Consider the following 17,750-nt stretch of genomic DNA (forward strand, 5'->3'; position numbering starts at 1 on the left):
ACTACAACCTTTTGAGATCTTTAGTAATTTCATTTCTAGAAATGAAATATGTCCTAAAACATTGACTTAAATGAACATGTGCATGCGCGCGCACACACACACTCACACACACAATCTGTAAATGAATAAATAGGAAGAAAACCCATCAGAGTTGCAAATTTTACACTCCTGCAAAGAGGAATGTCCTTTACATGTCTTTCTCACATTATTATGGAAAGAATTAAAAAGTTCCTTCAGGCTGATGGGAACTAAGCTTTTAATTCCCATGAAAAAATCTTGAGAAGCTCATCTTGAATCTGGTTTCAATAAAAAAAGTTTTCTCGTAAAGCAGACAAACAGATGACATACCAAAGAGACTTTACTTTCCATGAAAAAAAAATGTGTAAGAGTTTAAGGGAGATAAAAAAAGAAGCAAGTAAGAAAGCATATGGCAGCTCTCAAATACCTAGAAGAGGTGGAAATTTTGATCTTAATGAAGAAAATTTTGTCGTATTATGTGTGTGGCTTTTTCAAAGAAAGTCATCTCAGGCAGACATGTGATTGAGAACTTATTTCCAGTGGCGTTTTGGGGGTCATCATTAGGGAAAATTGAGGTTCTGAGAATTAAAGTCACCTTTCAAATTCATCCTGCTCTTAAGTGGTGGAGTCAGGATTTGAACTCACATCTGCCTGATTGCAAAGCTTAAACCCCTGACATGCTGTAGTTGAAACAAGAACAGAGGGCAGCCCAGGTGGCTCAGTGGTTTAGCGCCGCCTTCAGCCCAGGGCGTGATCCTGGAGACCCAGAGTTGAGTCCCATGTTGGGCTCCCTGGATGGAGCCTGCTTCTCCCTCTGCCTGTGTCTCTGCCTCTCTCTCTCTCATGAATGAATAAATAAAATCTTTAAAAAAAAAAAAACAAAAGTCCCACATCAGGCTCCTGCAGGGAGCCTGCTTCAAAAAAAAAAAAAAAAAAAAAAGAAAAGAAAAGAAAAAAAAAAGAAAAAGAAAGAAAGAAACAAGAACAGAAGAGAGGGAGGGAACAAAGCAGAGAAAGTTTGGTTCACGGAATTAGTGGGTGTTCAAGAATCAGTGTTGTCTCACATCTGGAAAACACTGGTGTGTGATTTTGTCTTGTTTTGTTCTAAATACAAATTCGATTCTGTCATTTTTCTACATAAAATCATCAGAAAAAGGCCTCACCCCAATTAAAATCAAGCGCAAACTCTACCATGGACAACCCCTGCTAGACTTTCACTCAGCTCAGCTCATGTTCCTCCTCACAACACACCAACTGCGTTCCCACCCGAAGCCCTCTGCACTAATTGTTCTTTCCACCCCCAGGTGGAAAATGCTTCCCCTCCCATCTTCCCATGGCTACCTGGTTATCATTCAGGCCTCAGGTCAGGTCTTCCTTGACCACCCTCTTAAAGTCACCCTCCACTCACCGCCATTCCCTCTTTGGGTTCTGCAGAGTATTCCTTGGTCTCTGAAATGATTTCATTAATCCATCCTTTATGTGCTTCTTCCCCACTAGAAATTAAGCCCAAATAGATAGAGGCCTGGTCTGACTTGATTATAGCCGTGTCCCTAGTGCCTCCGGCAGTGCTTGGCCCATAGCAAGAGTGGGTCAGGGAACAGGAAAGGCCACAGCACAGGGCCCAGGGCGTAGCAAGCAGTCAGGGAACGTCACTATAGCAATGGCAAGAGTAGCTACCCTTGTAATAACCAGTGGTGGCGGAGGTGGAGTTCTCTCCTAAGAATCCATATCCAAATCCTCCTACTGCTTGGGGTTAAAGAAGGAAGCAGAAGCCACCACCATGATTTCATTTACACACAAAGTGTCCACTTACGAGAGTTATTTCCCACTCTAACATCCCTTCTGCTGCAACACCGCCCTGTGTGTCAGCATCCCCATCAGTCAGGAGAAAGGAGGGTAAGGTGGAAATATAAAGCACACAAATTGCAAAGGGAAATTGCCCACCTGACAGAAGAAGTGGGAGTTTGCTGAGTCATTGGAAAGTACTGCTCAGATCACACACGTGGCTCTCGTTGGGTGAGAATCTGGCCGAGTTCAAAGAGTTCACCGAAGAAGACAGGAAGGTAGAAGGGAAACTAGATAATGACCCACTAAACTCTTCAAAAGAGAATTATATTTGAATATCAAAGGATTACGGTAGGCCCTTGGGAAAACTGATGATGAAGACCTCAAAAAATTTTGCAAAAATGACCTTTTTGCGGTCTTACTTTGAGTCACATGACACATCAAACAACTGTGGCTTTCTGTGTCGTGCAAATGCATTTGTTGTTTTATAGGTCTTGAAATAAGGATTCATGTGGCAGATACTTAGAGCTTGGAAGAGGATGTTAGATTTGAAAATTTCATGGAATGATCAGATTTCATGCTTTTCATCTCAATAGGGAAAAGCCATGAATTTCGCCAAGAAATTCCAGCATAAATAAAAGAAAGGAATGAGTGAGGGGGGGCATCTTAGAGCGGAAGGTTCTTGACTATCAGCTTGATAGAACGTGTCTGAACATCTAGTGATTGAAATGCTGGGTTTTAATGTTGGGTTCCAACGTGATGGGGCAAAAGGTAACTCTTCACCCTGTGCTCTCGCAAAAGTCAGCAGGGATTTGCCCATCACTGTGGGGCGAGACTGTACTAATGAAACTCATCATTTCCGTTTTCCTTTCTGCTCACAGATTTCCTATCACTTGTGTGCCGCAGAAGTCTGGGACATACAAAGGTAATTCCAGGGCTAGACTACCTTTGCTCCAATGGGAGCCTATATTGTCACTCAAAGACATATTCAGTGTCTGATTTTGTTTTTTTTTCCCCTCAATATAATAATAATACACATTCAACAGGTGTTTACTACCCGAAACAACTGATCTCTTAACTTTTTTCTCTTTCTGTCTCGCCCCTCCACCCTCGTGGCAACCTAACTAGCATCTGCAGCCCAGCATGGCTTGCCAAGCTTTGTACATACTCACACAAATATGCATAAGTATTGTAGATATACATACACAGGGGTTGTGTCTGTTCTTGGTTTTTATAAAAACTGGATCAGGTTAGACATAGTTTTTGATTGCTCTTATATATACCATTGTTATGGATTGAATGTTCGTGTCCCTACAAACTTCATATGTGGAAATCCTAACCCTTGCTCTGGCGGTGTTAGGAGGTGGGGTCTTGGGGAGGAGATCAGGTCATGAGTTTGGAGCCCTCAGGAACGGAATGAGTGCCCTTATAACAGGCCCCAGGGAGTGCTCTTGCCCCTTCCACTGCTTGAGGACATAGTAGAAAGGTGGCCATCTAAGAACCAGAAGAAGATTTTGCTAGACAACAAATCTGCCAGTGCCTTGATCTTGGACTTCCCAACCTGCAGAACTGTGAGACATTAATAGTTGGTGTGTAAGCCCCCCAGGTCTGAACTGACAATTATAGTGATTCCTCTCAGTCAATATGTCCAAATCTATCTTATTTTTTTTTTTTTAAGTAGGCTCCATGCTGGGCGTGGAGTTTGAACTCGACCCTGAGATCAAGACCTAAGCTGAGATCCAACCAAGAGTCACATGCTTAACCAAGTGAGCCATCTAGTCACCCTTATATTATTTTTTAAATAACTGCATAATATTCCTTAATATGCATATACTAAAAGATATTTAAGTCATCGCCCAATCAATGAATATTCTGGAAGTTTCCAAGTAATTGTTTCCATTTCTATTACAAACGATGCTGGGATTAACTTCTATGTTCAAAAATCCTAAGTTAGTGCTTTATTTCTATAGAATACAGGCACAGATGTAGAACTGTTATACCCAGATCAATGTGCATTTAGTTTTTAAAAATAGACAGTCAGGGATCCCGGGTGGCGCAGCGGTTTAGCGCCTGCCTTTAGCCCGGGGCGCGATCCTAGAGACCCGGGATTGAATCCCATGTCGGGCTCCCGGTGCATGGAGCCTGCTTCTCCTTCCGCCTATGTCTCTGCCTCTCTCTCTCTCTGTGTGACTATCATAAATAAATAAAATTAAAAAAAATTCATTATAGTTTCATATTTCTCCTGTTTCTTAATATCTTTAAAAAAACTTAAAAAAAATAGACAGTCATATTTTTTTTTCCTCAGAAAGGGCTCTAGTGATTCACATTTTCAGCAGTAATGTGATAGAGTGTCTTTCTTCCATCACCAAGGGTGGCAGGGATGTGAAGTAGCAAGAACATTGATCAGATATACAACATAAAGCACATCTTAAATGGTAGAAAACGTACCAGGGAAGGTCATGTGTTATTCTATCAGTGCCCTCCAAGGATAAGAACGCCAAGGGCAAGCCTTGGACGTGGAGGGTGGGGTAGGTGGAATTCATGCCACATAGAACACTGCTGAAGAGTGACAATTATTAGCTTGAGACTCTGGAGACTAAGAATAGCCAGCCAGAAACACTAGGAGACAAGAGGCTCAGGGGAGAAGGATGGGGAAAAGCGGCCAAATCAAGAAGACATATTCTCCAGGGTAGACATATAAATGATCAGTGAGCAGTGAAAAGATGCCCAACATCATCAGTCATTAGGAAAAGGCAACCAAAACCAAAATGGTACCACTTCACATCCACTAGGATGGCCGTAATCAGAAAGACGGATCACAACCAGTGTTGGCGAGCATGTGGCACCATTAGAACCCTCCTATGTTGCCGGCGGGAATGTAAAATAGTGCAGCTGCTTTGGAAAGCAGTTTAGTAGTTCCTCCAGAAGTCAAACACAGAGTTACTGTATGACCCAGTCATCCCACTCCTAGGCACACAAGCGAAGGATGAGAACGTATGTCCACCCAAGAATTTGTACACAAATGTTCACAGCAGTGCTATTCACAATAGCTGAAAAAGTGGAAGCAGCCCGAACATTGATCAATCAACGGATGAATGGCTACACAAGATGTAGGCTATCCAGACAGGGGAGTCGTATTTAGCCACGTACAAGAATGAAGCACGGATACATGCTACAACGCAAGTGAACCCGAAAACATGACGCTGAGAGAATCCAGATAGAAAATACCACATATTGTATGATTCTCATTACATGAATGTCCAGAAGAGGCAAAACTCTGTCCATAGAGATAGAAAGCAGATGAGTGGCTGCCAGGGGCTGGGGGTGGAGGCAAGGGGCTACAGGGATGGACAACTAATGGGTCTGGAATCCTTGGTTGGGCTGATGAAAATGTTCTGGAACTAGATAGTGGGGATGGTAGTGCTACCTTGTAAATCGACTCAAAAGCATGAGTTGCATACTTTAAAAGGATGAATTTTATGGCATGTGAATTATATCTCAATTTGGAAAAAGAAGACATTGTATAAACAAACATCAAAACAGAGGGGAGCTGGGTGGAGAAAGGAGCACCAAACGTGAGCACACAGAGGAAGGACACACGGCTGGCTTTTAAGCATCTGAAAGGATGCTCAACTTCATAAATAGTTAAATACGAGCAAAATTAGGAGACATAGCTTTGCACCCATCAAACTAGTGAAAAAAATCACCTAACAGGGAGGGAATATGAGAAAGAACAGCCGCACATATCGCCCGTGGCTGTGTATCTTGGTGTCTCTTTGGAGGGTAACTTAGTAACACATATCGATATTTAAAAATTCACAAACTCTGTGAACTCCATATTCTACTTGTAGAATATTACCCTATAAATATAATTGCATCGAGGCATGAAGACATCGGGAACAGATACACACGACTTGCCGGGCCACTTTCACCCTGACAAAAGACTAGAGACAACCTAACCGCTTACCAAGAGGTTAAGTAAATTATCCCATGCCCAGAGAGCGAAATCCTCCACACACACTAACATTCTCCAAGACACGTAGTAAGTGAAAAAAGCCACGTCTAACTGCACGGAGGGAATGTTCCCATTCATTTTTAAAAAGTGATGTTGAGAGGTAGAGCAGCAGATTTTTATTTATTTATTTATTTATTTATTTATTTATTTATTTATAGATTTATTTATTTATGATGAGAGAGAGAGAGAGAGAGGCAGAGACACAGGAGGAGAGAGAAGCAGGCTCCATGCGGGGAGCCCGACATGGGACTGGATCCCGGGACTCCAGTGTTGCGCCCTGGGCCAAAGGCAGGCGCTAAACCGCTGAGCCCCCCAGAGATCCCCTATTTTTATTTATTTATTATTAAAGATCTTATTTATTTATTTGACAGAGAGAGAGAGAGAGAGCACAAGCTGGGGAAGTGGCAGGCAGAGGCAGAAGGAGAGAGAGAAGCAGACTCCCTGCTGAGCATGGGGCCCGACATGGGACTTGATCCCAAGACCCTGAGATCATGACCTGAGCTGAAGGCAGGTGCTTAAGCAACGGAGTCACCCAGGTGTCCGAGCAGCAGATTTTAATATATGCTCAGTTGGAACACCTGTGAGCATAAGAAACAGTACAAAGTGCTCACCTGTAGCGAAGGAAATGTGGGGACGAGGCAGGAAGCGGATAGACCCGCGGGATGGGGGATGTGTCTCCTGTCTTCCCTTATGATGTATACTGTTGGGAAGGTTTATATGTAAACATACTAAGGCCTCCCCATCCCATGTCACTTAAACATGTACAAATAATGAACAGAAAAAACCAGGGAAAAGGAGAGGCCTAGAATGGGGTTTTAAGGCCAACTGCGGAACATTGGGCCTATTTCCGCTTGGCCTGGGGCTGGCCCAGCAGCGACGTGGGCTCCATAACCAACGAGCCTGTGGCTGTGACCGAGGGCTCCCAGGCCACCTGGGTCCTGCATCCTGGAGCAAGTGGCATGACCTCGGGGGCAGCTCCGTATTCCAGAGTCTGACCTACTCAGCAAACTCAGAAACCAACTTTTTAAGTCCCCTGGAGTTGATGTACCCACTCAGAGGTCATTTTAAAAAGGGCTCATGAGGGTCGCATGGGTGGCTCAGTTGGTTAAGTGGCTGCCTTCGGCTCAGGTCATGATCCCAGGGTCCTGGGATGGGGCCCCGCATAGGGCTCCCTGCTGGATGGGCAGCCTGCTTCTCCCTCTCCACTGCTTGTGCTCTCTCACATGTGCACGCGCTCTCGCAAATAAATAAATAAGATCTTTTTATTTTTTAAAAGATCTTATTTATTTATTCATGAGAGGCACAGAGAGAGAGATAGGCAGAGGGAGAAGCAGGCTCCATGCAGGGAGCCTGTGCGGGACTCGATCCGGGGACCCCGGGGTCACGACCCGAGCTGAAGGCAGATGCTCAACTGCTGAGCTACCCAGGAGCTACCCAGGTACCCAAATAAAAATTTGTTTAAAATAAGTAAATAAAAAGGACTCGTGGATGAAGCACATAGGCGGCTTCAAAGGGGACACAGACAGTGACGCCTTCCTGCCTTTGGGGTCCCTCCCTGGTGGCAACAAACACAGAAGCACGTTATCAAGGGCAAGAGGCCTGGTGGGTCCAGAAGCCAAGCAAGCACATTTAGAATTAGCTATAGGATTTAAATGTTTAGCTGCTTCAAGCCAGGATAACCTAATGGTGATGATGAATGATATTTTTTTTAAGTTACTTTTGGGGACACCCAGGTGGCTCGGTGGTTGAGCATCTGCCTTTGGCTCGGGTCATGATCTCAGGGTCCTGGGATCGAGTCCCACATCGGGCTCCCCACAGGGAGCCTGCTTCTCCCTCCGCCTATGTCTCTGCCTCTCTCTGTGTGTCTCTCATGACTAAATAAAATCTTTTTTTTTATTTTTTAAGTTATTTTTGTTGAGTGATGAAAAGTAGGGAGAGAAACTTCACATGATCAGAAGTTGCCAACTAATGAGATCTGCGGATACGGCCAGCACGGTGTTCATCCAGCAGAATGTTTAGAGTTTTTTGAATTGGGAAATTTCATTTGAAAATCCTAAAATAAGGCTTTTCCTGAAATATCTTATTATCTGCAGGGAAGCCACGCTTGGAGCTGAGTCGAGGTGTCTAGGCAAGGGGCAGCCTCAGATTCCTGACACCTCCATATCTCCCGGGGCCCCACTCTGGGTCCCTGATGCGAAGGTCCTCATGCCTGAGGGAGTGTCATAAGCTCCTGGAGGGCAGTGAGAACGGGCAGCAGGACCCCACCACCAGCATTTCTGACTTAGGAGGTGTGGGCTGGTGCCCTAGAATCTGCTGGTCTGACCATTTCGAGGTAATAGATGTTGCTGGCCTGGGCACCACTCTGAGAATTAGTTATACCAATTATGGGGCGGGGGTCATGGCTGAATGAATGATAGCCTATCCACATCTTAAAATATTTTGTAGCTGTCAAAAAACAATGACTGATTATACATCACAGTTTTGAACCCACAAATGGAGCCAGACTGCTTCTATTTCTCGTCTCTTGTGCTCAGAAACACAAGAAACACAAGAAACACAAGAGGGTTGCTCTTGTACCTCCCTCTGGAAGAAATGATCTGCTCTGCACATAGCAGACCTCACCCACTAATATGCTGCTTTAAATAGTTAAACTTCCAGAAATTTTTAGTTTAGGGCATGACTATGGTCCTGAAACCACATCCATGTCTCTGTGTTCAGAGCAGGGTGCACCGTCCGGGCTTCTCAGTCCAGAGAGGCAAAGAACAAGTTAGGTGTTACTCAGCAGCAGCTGCATGGAAGTTAATGAAATCAGATTTAATGAACCCTGGAACAGAAAGCTGCGCCCAGGGTGTCAGCCATGGTGGGGACAAAAAAAGTCTTGGAAGAATCTAAAACAGAAATGCCAATGTTTTATTTCTGAAAAATGTGAGTAAGGAATTTCCTATTTGAGTGCATTCCAAATGGTTTCCAACCATGGCTGAACGTTAGCAGCTTTAAAAACACTTATGGCCAGGGAAACTTGAAAAAAAAAAAGATTTGTGCCTGGGCCCTACCCCCAGATTTTCTGATTTTCTTAATTCTGGTCATGAGATTTGAAAGAAATCCTCCTGGTGATTCTAATGTGGATTAAAAATTAGGCACCACGATTTTCAGGAATCTACTTCTTTGCGATGGCCATCATTTATCGTTTCAGGCACCAAGTGAAGGGATTCGCAAGTTTTTTCCAAGGGATTTGCAAGATAATTTGTAATTACCTTATTTTCTCTTCCTAACACCCTGAGGTGGAGAAGGGAAGTTTGTGTTTAAGCTCACACAGCTGCAAAGAGGCGGAAAGAGGCCACAGATTCAAGTGGTTTGTCTAGAAGCACTTGCTCCAGCCATAAAAGGTACAGCCTCCTCTGGAAGAAATGATCTAAAATGCAAAGGATAAAAAATATGCCCAAGAATATTCACTGCTGCGTTGTTCGTTGTTCGGAGTGGAGAGAAAGAAAAAAAAAAAAGAATGCCCACCCACCATGGGGGGCGGGAGTCATGGCTGAATGAATGATAGCAAGTCCACACCTTAAAATATTTTGTAGCTGTCAAAAGACAATGAATTAAAGACCATACCAGGTGAATTAGAGGGATCTGTACATGTTCAGGTAGCCCAGGGATTTGTCCTAGACTGGGCTGGCTGGACATTTGGGGACTCCTATTACACTGGGCCTGAATGTCACTATTGGCAAATGCTTCTATTCTCATGATGTTACCGCACAGGCAGGGACACTTAGCTCAGCTATGGATTTTCAGTCTCATAAAATGATTCCACTTATTTTTGTTATTTATTTATTTATTTATTTATTTATTTATTTATTTATTTATTTATATTTTTTATTTTTGTTTTCTAAGCAAAATTAGGCAATTCTTCTTTTGAGGAACAATTGACAAGGGACAAAAAGGAAAGGTGTTAATATTTTGAAACTTCTTATCCAGGTAAAACAGAGACAGCCTCTGGCTTCTGAAAAATGACGTGTTCTGGTGGATAAATCATGCATTAGTCCTTGCCTTCCAGTAGCAGTGAGGACTGAACAGTTTTGGGTTTTTTTTTTTCCTAAGATTTTTAAAATTTATTTATTCATGAGAGACACACAGAGAGAGGCAGAGACACTGGCAGAGGGAGAAGCAGGTGGGGGCCTGATGTGGGATTCGATCCCAGTACCCCGCCGGGGTCACGACCCGAGCCAAAGGCAGACACTCAACCGCTGAGACACCCCAGTGCCCCTGAACAGTTTAATTTTTAGAGAGGGAACCAATGTTATAAATTTGATAGAAAGGAGTGGAAGAAGGAGAAAAATGAGGCATTTTTATTTCCCCAAAGATTAGTGAGGTTTTAGGCATCAAAGCACAAGTGGGAAAAATCTCAGATCGTCAGATGACAAGACAGGGATAAAGGACACACATGACAATAGACTCTGTTTCTGTTTTTTTCTGGACTCCTGTATTTTTTTTTAATTTAATTTAATTTAATTTAATTTAATTTAATTTAATTTAATTTAATTTTATTTTATTTTATTTATTCATGATAGGCACACAGTGAGAGAGAGAGAGAGAGAGAGGTAGAGACATAGGCAGAGGGAGAAGCAGGCTCCATGCACCGGGAGCCCAACGTGGGATTCGATCCCGGGTCTCCAGGATTGCGCCCTGGGCCAAAGGCAGGCGCCAAACCGCTGCGCCACCCAGGGATCCCTGGACTCCTGTATTTCAACTTATTTACCCTGTGCCAGCCACTGTCTTTACACTTTCCTATTAAGTTAATATTATTATTATTATTCCTATTTTGCAGATAGATTACTTTCTTAGAATACAGATTCCTTGCCAAGGCTGTACACAGCCAGTGAGCAGCAGAGCTGGGACCTAACTAAGCCCAGGTCCCCTAACTCCAAAGTGTGAGTGTGCTCACGTTAGTTTCCTATTGTTGCTGTAACAAATCACCCCAATTTTTGTGCCTCACAACAACACCAATATATTATCTTCCAGTTCTGAAGGTCAGAAGTGGAAAGCGGGGCAGAAGCTCTGGAAGCTTCTGGAAGCTCTAGGGGAGCATCTGCTTCCTTGCTCTTTACAGCTTTGAGAGGCCTCCTGCAGTCCTTGGCTCATGGCTCCTTCCTTCATGTCAAGGTCAGCCCTGCAGAATCGTCAGATCTTTCTCTCTGTGTGACATCTATCCCTCTCATCTCCCCCTCTGACTTTGACCCCCCCTTTGCATCCTCCTGATAAGGACCCTTGAGAGTACATTGGGCCCACCCAGATGTAAAAGTTAGGCTAGAGATACTCCAGTTAGCTTCAAACTGCAATGACAACCTTGACGAGCATCAGCATTAAGTGCAACCCAGGACAAGCAACTTTCTGCATGTGTTTACCAGAGACGAGGCACTCTTCTAAGTATTTCACACACATCAACTCATTTCAGCCTCACAAGGATCTTAGCGACTTGGTTCCTCCAGGAACAGCATTCCCATTTTGCAGATGAAAGGACAGAGGCTCAGAAACTTGCCTGAGCTCACACAGGAGCCACAATTCAAATCCTGCATCCTGGTTTCCTATGCTGTGTGTCCGGTCACTGCCACCTCCACGTCTTAATAAGCCCTCGCAGAAAACGGTCCTGCACGGTGATGAACTGTTTAATCATAATGGGAAAAATAGAGATAAAAAGAAGAAGAAGAAGAAGAAGAAGAAGAAGAAGAAGAAGAAGAAGAAGAAGAAGAAGAAGAAGAAAAGAAGGAGGAGGAGGAGGAGGAGGAGGAGGAGGAGGAGGAGAAAAAAAAACCCAGTCACCCAGAATCCCATTTATCTATTTCTCTGGTGACTCTTCTCTACGTGCAGATGTATGTGTATACATCGCCAGAGATGAATACAAATGTGCGTCAAACGGCAGGGTCAGAGAATTCTGTCAAATGGATGAAAAAAAAGACCCCCAGAATCCTACTTTTATACCCCCTTAAAAACTGCATTGAAAATTATAACTTAGTTAATAACCTGGGGAAAACAGCAAGAGGGTGATAATAGGCTGCCTTCCTCATTAAATGGGATAATCACTCCAAAGCGAGTTGCTCAGGGCTCAAGTTGTCCATGAATGGCAGCAGAATTCTGACCTCAGAGGATTAATCACAACTCTTTACAGATTCTCCAGCGGGTGCCCGGGACTTTGAAAGCGAGGCTGCAGGGAACCAGGGCTAAATGCAACGAACCCATGACTCACCAAAATGCGATTCTCTGTTTCCCTTGGCTCATGTCGGTATTCACACAGCAATAGGCTATTCCAGACCATCCTTGTGGGTTTCTGTTACCTGTTTTCCTCCTTTTAGGAAGAAATATATATATATATATATACATATATATATGCATATATGTATATGTATAGGAAGAAATATATATATGTGTATATATGTGTGTGTGTATATATATGTATATGTATAGGAAGGAATGAAAAAAGGGAAAGGGAGGGAAAGAAGTAGAAAAGGAAAGAGACAGGGATTGAGGGAGGGAGTAAAAGAGGAGGGAGGCTTTCTCAGTCCCCAAAACTATATTCTTCTGTTCTTCCTACACACTCCTCGCCCTTGCGCCCAGTGCTACAAATAGGGGAATGATAATATGATTATGACAGAGAGAGTGATTTCTGTAGGACACATTACATCCTCCGTGCCTCTCAACTTCTTGAGGACAGACATCTACAGTTTGTAAATTAGATCAACGGTGTGATTCTCATTTCAAAGCCTGTGCGTCTCAAGGGCCAGCTTTCACCCCATTCTCATCAAAGGCTGCTGCTGTAAATACAATCCGTGTTGTGTACGTCAAAGTGTTAAGTTTGAGCTCTAGGGCTTAAAGGGAGGAAGAAACTTGGGACCTTTTCTCGGCCAGGGGTTGCCATCCTGGCGGTGCGTCAGAGTCCTCTAGGAAAATCCCAACCTTAGTTTATCGTAGATAGAGGCTATGGGAGGGCACCTGCCATCTAAGCTTTTAATAAACTCCTCAGGAATGATATAGTGTTCTAGGGTAAGAACTAGTATTTGGTCTTCATCCCCCATTCCTGGCACAGGACTCCTAAAGCTTATCATAGAAATGATAAGAGCCATGAAGACGTCTTTTGTTATTCATAACAAGCCAGCCCCTTTTAACTACCTCCGAGTTTATGTTAATGAGGTGACTTTGGAAAGCCCCTAAGGATGGGGACTTGGTTGCCAGGGGAACCAGCCATGTGATTAGAGGGTTGGAACTTTCAGCCCCATCCCCCATCTCTGGGGCTGGATATTGAGTTCTATCGCCAATGGCCAACGACTTAATCAATCATGCCCGCGTAATAAAGCATGCACAAAAGTCCCTAAAGGATGGGGTTCAGAGAGCTGGACGGTGGATGCACGGGGGTGCGAGGAGGTTGGTGTGCCCAGACAGGGCAGGGAAGCCCCACCACCCCCAGGCGCCCTCCTACCTTGCCCTATGCCCTATGCCTCCCTTCCATCTGGCTGTTACTGAGTTGTACACTGATGGGTCGGCCATCTAGTCGGTCCACTCTTCTCCTGAGTTCTGCGAGCCATTCTAGCAGACAACTGAACCTGGGGAGGGGCTCAGGGGCATCTCTGATCTGTAGCCAGGTAGGCCAGGAGCGGCGGGTAACCTGACCACTCACCACCTTCAACTGTCAAATGAAAGTGAGAGGCAGTCTTGTGGGGCTGAGGCTTTAGCCTGTGGGGGCTGATGTTCATGTTAGGGAGACAGAGTCAGAACAGCACTGACATGGAGGACACCGAGCTGGTGTCACAGAATTGCTTGGCATGGAAACCCCTCACGTTTGGAGTCAGATGTGGGGTGAGTAGCAGACGAGAAAGAAAGGAGTTTTCCCCTGACACGAGGAAATTCTAAAACTTCTAGCACCAATAAGAGGACTCATTCCCTCATGGCTCAGAAGAAGAGACTGAAGCCCAGAAGGTTACATGCAATGACAGCAACCAGAGCCACACGGTAATAAGGACAGCTAATCCACAGAGCACTTGCTAGGTGGCAGGCGTTGATGTCCGAGCTTTAGTGCATCGGATGCTTATGTTGTAGGCGCTATTGTTATCCCACTTTACAGGCGAGGAGCCTGAGGTTCAGAGAGGTTAAGTAATCTGCTTGAGGTCATGCAGCTGGTAGGGGGCAAAGCCAGCAGTTTGATTCCAGTAAGAACTCCACTAAGCCTTCTCACCCTTAACCACTTGTTCTTTCTTATATCGTCGTATATATATATATATTCTCCGCATAGTAGAACCTGGCCACTTTCACGCACTGAATTTATAGTCTTAAACTGCAGGACAAAATAAGATACATAAATATATGGTCCCATTTAAAAACTGGCCTTGTGTTAGGGAAAATCCTGTTGCCTTGTCTACTTTCCCAGTTTCTGCAAAGTTCCTAAATGCCTAATAATATGGACATGCTTCACGGACGGGCTCCTTTACCCCTCTTGGGAACTGTGTGATGTAGGGGTTCTTATCCCCACACGGGAGAGTCGAGAAAGCACAGGTTTAGAAAGTGAAATGGCTTGTCCAGGTCACAGAGCCAGTCCTTGCAGAGCGGGGACTGTAGCCTCGGGTTATGACTCCAGATGCCAGCCTCTTAGTGTTTTCACTCTTTTGCCTCCGTCTTGGCTGCTGCACATCCTCGGCCGCTTCTAGAAGGAATGGGTGGTGCCGAGGGTTGAACTGGATCCCCCAGGTGCCTATGACCTCGTGTAGGAACAGGGTCTTTGCAAATGACCGAGCGAGGATGAGGTCAGTTAGGGTGGACACCAATCCAATGTGACTGCGTCCTTATAAAAGGGGAAATGTGGACCCATGGACAGACGTGCGTAGAGAGGACACCATCTGGAAGCCACGGGGAGCACCTGCGGCTCGTAGGAGGGGCAGAGAACAGACTCCCCCTTGAGGTGCTCAGAAGGCGCCAACCCTGCCCATGTGCTAACCCCGTGGAACGGAGGAGTATCCATGTGATGAGGACCACCTCGCCATCACAGGGGGCACGGGACTGCCCGTCACCAGCACCGTGTTCCCCCCTCCTCCCTCACCATTTCCCCACTATCCCATCGCCTGTACATTCATTTTTTTTCCTGTGGTTTTATTTTTTTAATAAAACGGAATAAAAGAAAAAGAAAAAGACTTGTACCCTCCAGCACTGTGAGACAACACATTTCTGTTGTTTAGCTCACCGGTTTGTGACACTGGCCCGGTAGCCCCAGGACACTTATACTAATGGTTCCAAAGTGAGCCTGTGGTTTCAAGCCTTGCATTTTTTCTTTTCCCCGTAAGCAGGATCTGCAGACCCTTCCCCAGCCCCAGCCCCAGGAGCAGCCCACCTCCCAGCGGGGCACTGACCTTCATCATAGAATGTAATGTCGTGGGTCGATAGGATCACCGGCGTCCCGTTTTGACCACACTTGTTCTCAGATGCCACCTGGAACAGATCAGGGGGCATCAGCGGCCAAGGGTTTCGGGAAACTCAGAACTCAAAGAAGGACCTCGAGGCTGCAGGTGCATCATCACCAAATTAAACTTAAAGGCTGTGTTTCTAGAAACTACCCAGCTTCCCATCGTGCCCCAGAGAAACTAAGGCATTCATCTCAGGGGGCCCCACAAGTGCAGGCAGAATGGACCCCATCACACAGAGGGGGACGCCCGGGCTAACAGGGACACTCGAATCCGTGGGGAACGAGAATCCGACACGCTGATCCCCAGCCCCGTGAGGTCCCCCGCCTGCCACTCCCGCCACCGTCCGGTCCCCACACACCCGGCGCTGCCCCCAGCCCGGCCTTTGGTCAACAAACTTGGCAAACACAGGAAGTTCACTGTTGCTTTCCTTCTGCTCCACACCCTCTCCCTCCATCCTCACTGTTGGGACCTTTTTCTGATTTTAGGCCCCTGCCCTGATTGCTTCTATAACTGTCATTTGCTGCAGAAATTTAAAAAGCTTTCGTGTGTGTGTGCGTCCGGATGCATATACTCACACAGAAAGAGAAATGTTACCAGAACATATGTTACCTAATGCTATTTTAGTAATAAGACCATCTACATTATATCACCGATAGTTGACACTAATTGAATATTGATTATGTGCTAAGTACGCTGCGCGGGGTATCGTATTTTGCTAATCCTATCAGTGGTGTAATATATGTTAATAGGGGCAAGGAGAGAAAACTCAAATCTGAATGGCAGCTCCTGCAGGTGGGACTCCTGGGGTGGGGGTGGGAGGAGCACAGAAGACTTTTCCTTTCTTTACGTTTTGATAATTGTTTAAAAATCAGCCTGCATTCTTGAATCTGTCATTAACCCTCCCAAGCAATTACCACAAGGAAACGTCGAACCTATGTGACCATTTGGTCCCGAGCTCACCCCTGCCATCCCTGGGGGGCCATCCTGGGCGTGCCAATCGGATTTATTTGGCTCACAGAGTTTTTGTTTTCAGGTCTCTCTGGGAATCGGTTGCCAATATTTGAAAAGCAGGAGATTTCATGAACACTGGTCTCCAGCTGCTAATGAGAAACAAGACTGGGAACATCTGGATGGTTGGTACCTGTTGGCCAGAGCCAGCCATCTGCAAATGGACCCTTGGTCTCCCGTCCCCTGAGGACCCCACCCAGCCTGCTTCCTTTACTTATGTCACCACCCGAGCCCCTGGAGGCCCAAGTTTCCCAGCCTAGGAGAAGGCGCTTGGGAGCTTGAGGGACCTCTGATGCCTGAGCCCCCAGCTAGAGGCTGTGTTTCGGTTGCTGTCAGGTGGGGCCAGGCCATGGGAGTTTGCAAAGCTGCCCGATGGTGGGCTCAGCCGTTGGGCTTGGCACCCACTATGCAGGCGCTAGAGCCCATTGCTTCACCTCCAGCCTTCTGTTCTGAGCTGGAATTCTCCAATGATATGATCCATATTGGTCCGTAGGTATTATCTGCCTCCTACAGAAGTTTCCATGTTTAACTGGGCTTCCCAGTCTTAAATGGGGTCGATTTCAGAAGCATTGGATGGTAGAAATGTAGGCTTTCTGCCACTTGGTCATAGAAGATCTAAAGAGCAGCGTTTGGGTGTCCTCGGCCTCTGCCCTCCAGAGCAGTCTCCTAAAATAAGGGTTCCTGAACTCATAGTTCCCCAGCTTGGCTACACTGAAAATGCAGATGACTGCCCTCACTCCCACACACAGATTCTGATTTTTTTTTTTTTTTCAGATTCTGATTTAATCAATCTAGGGTGCTATTCTGGCAACAATATTTTAATCCCCCAGATGATCCCAAAGTAGCCAACGCTGCAAGCTACTGACCTAAATTGGGTTTCCCATCCTCAGCACTAGTGACATTGGGGGCCAGGCCATCCTCTGTTGTGGGGGGCTGTCCTGTACTCTGATTAGTAGCATCTCTGGACTTCACTGGCTAGATAGGTAGCCCTGAGCTGTGACCAATAAAAAATGTCTCTAGCCAAGTGTCCGCTGGTGGAGGCAGGCAAAAATCACCCACAGCGGAGAAGCACCTGACAGCAGGTACCAAACTGGCCCTATATGATGCACCTTGGAGTTCCTTAAAGACATAGGTTGCACAGGCTCCCAGCCTTGTAATTTTGGGTTCAGTAAGTCTTGGGAGGGGGGGCCTTAGTGTTTGCATCTTTAATGAGCTCCTGGATGGATTCTGGAGGTTTGAATGCAACTGAACAGTCCACGGGAACAGCAGTGCATCATCAGTAATGAATGTGTGATTAGCACCGAACAGGCCATTGATCCTGCTGTCATCGCCAAATCTAGCTACTAGTAGCTAATGACCCAGTGGCCATAACTATACTACCTTGTTAGCGTCTGTCTCTGATTCATTCTCTTGGTCTTCAACTCTTTTTGGGACACTCATTTCGTTACCCATTGTTCCTGTAATTGAGAAAAAGAGAGAGAGAAATT

General features: G+C 45.5%; 1 protein-coding gene across 5 annotated transcripts in view; it reads right to left on the reverse strand.

Moving 5' to 3' along the window:
• The window catches only part of BCAS1 (brain enriched myelin associated protein 1), a 97,550-nt gene that overhangs the window by 67,808 nt on the left and 11,992 nt on the right, over positions 1-17,750 (reverse strand). For all 5 annotated transcript variants that reach the window (XM_072801463.1, XM_072801464.1, XM_072801466.1 and 2 more), the window contains exons 2-3: positions 17,644-17,720; positions 15,202-15,280 (exon numbers count right to left, since the gene is read on the reverse strand). In XM_072801463.1, coding sequence (XP_072657564.1) covers positions 15,202-15,280; positions 17,644-17,715 — 151 coding nt within the window. In that variant the 5' untranslated portion in view covers positions 17,716-17,720. The remainder of the gene's footprint in view (positions 1-15,201; positions 15,281-17,643; positions 17,721-17,750) is intronic.

Source organism: Canis lupus, chromosome 26 (assembly GCF_048164855.1).
Source record: "Canis lupus baileyi chromosome 26, mCanLup2.hap1, whole genome shotgun sequence".
Classification (NCBI taxonomy): domain Eukaryota; kingdom Metazoa; phylum Chordata; class Mammalia; order Carnivora; family Canidae; genus Canis; species Canis lupus.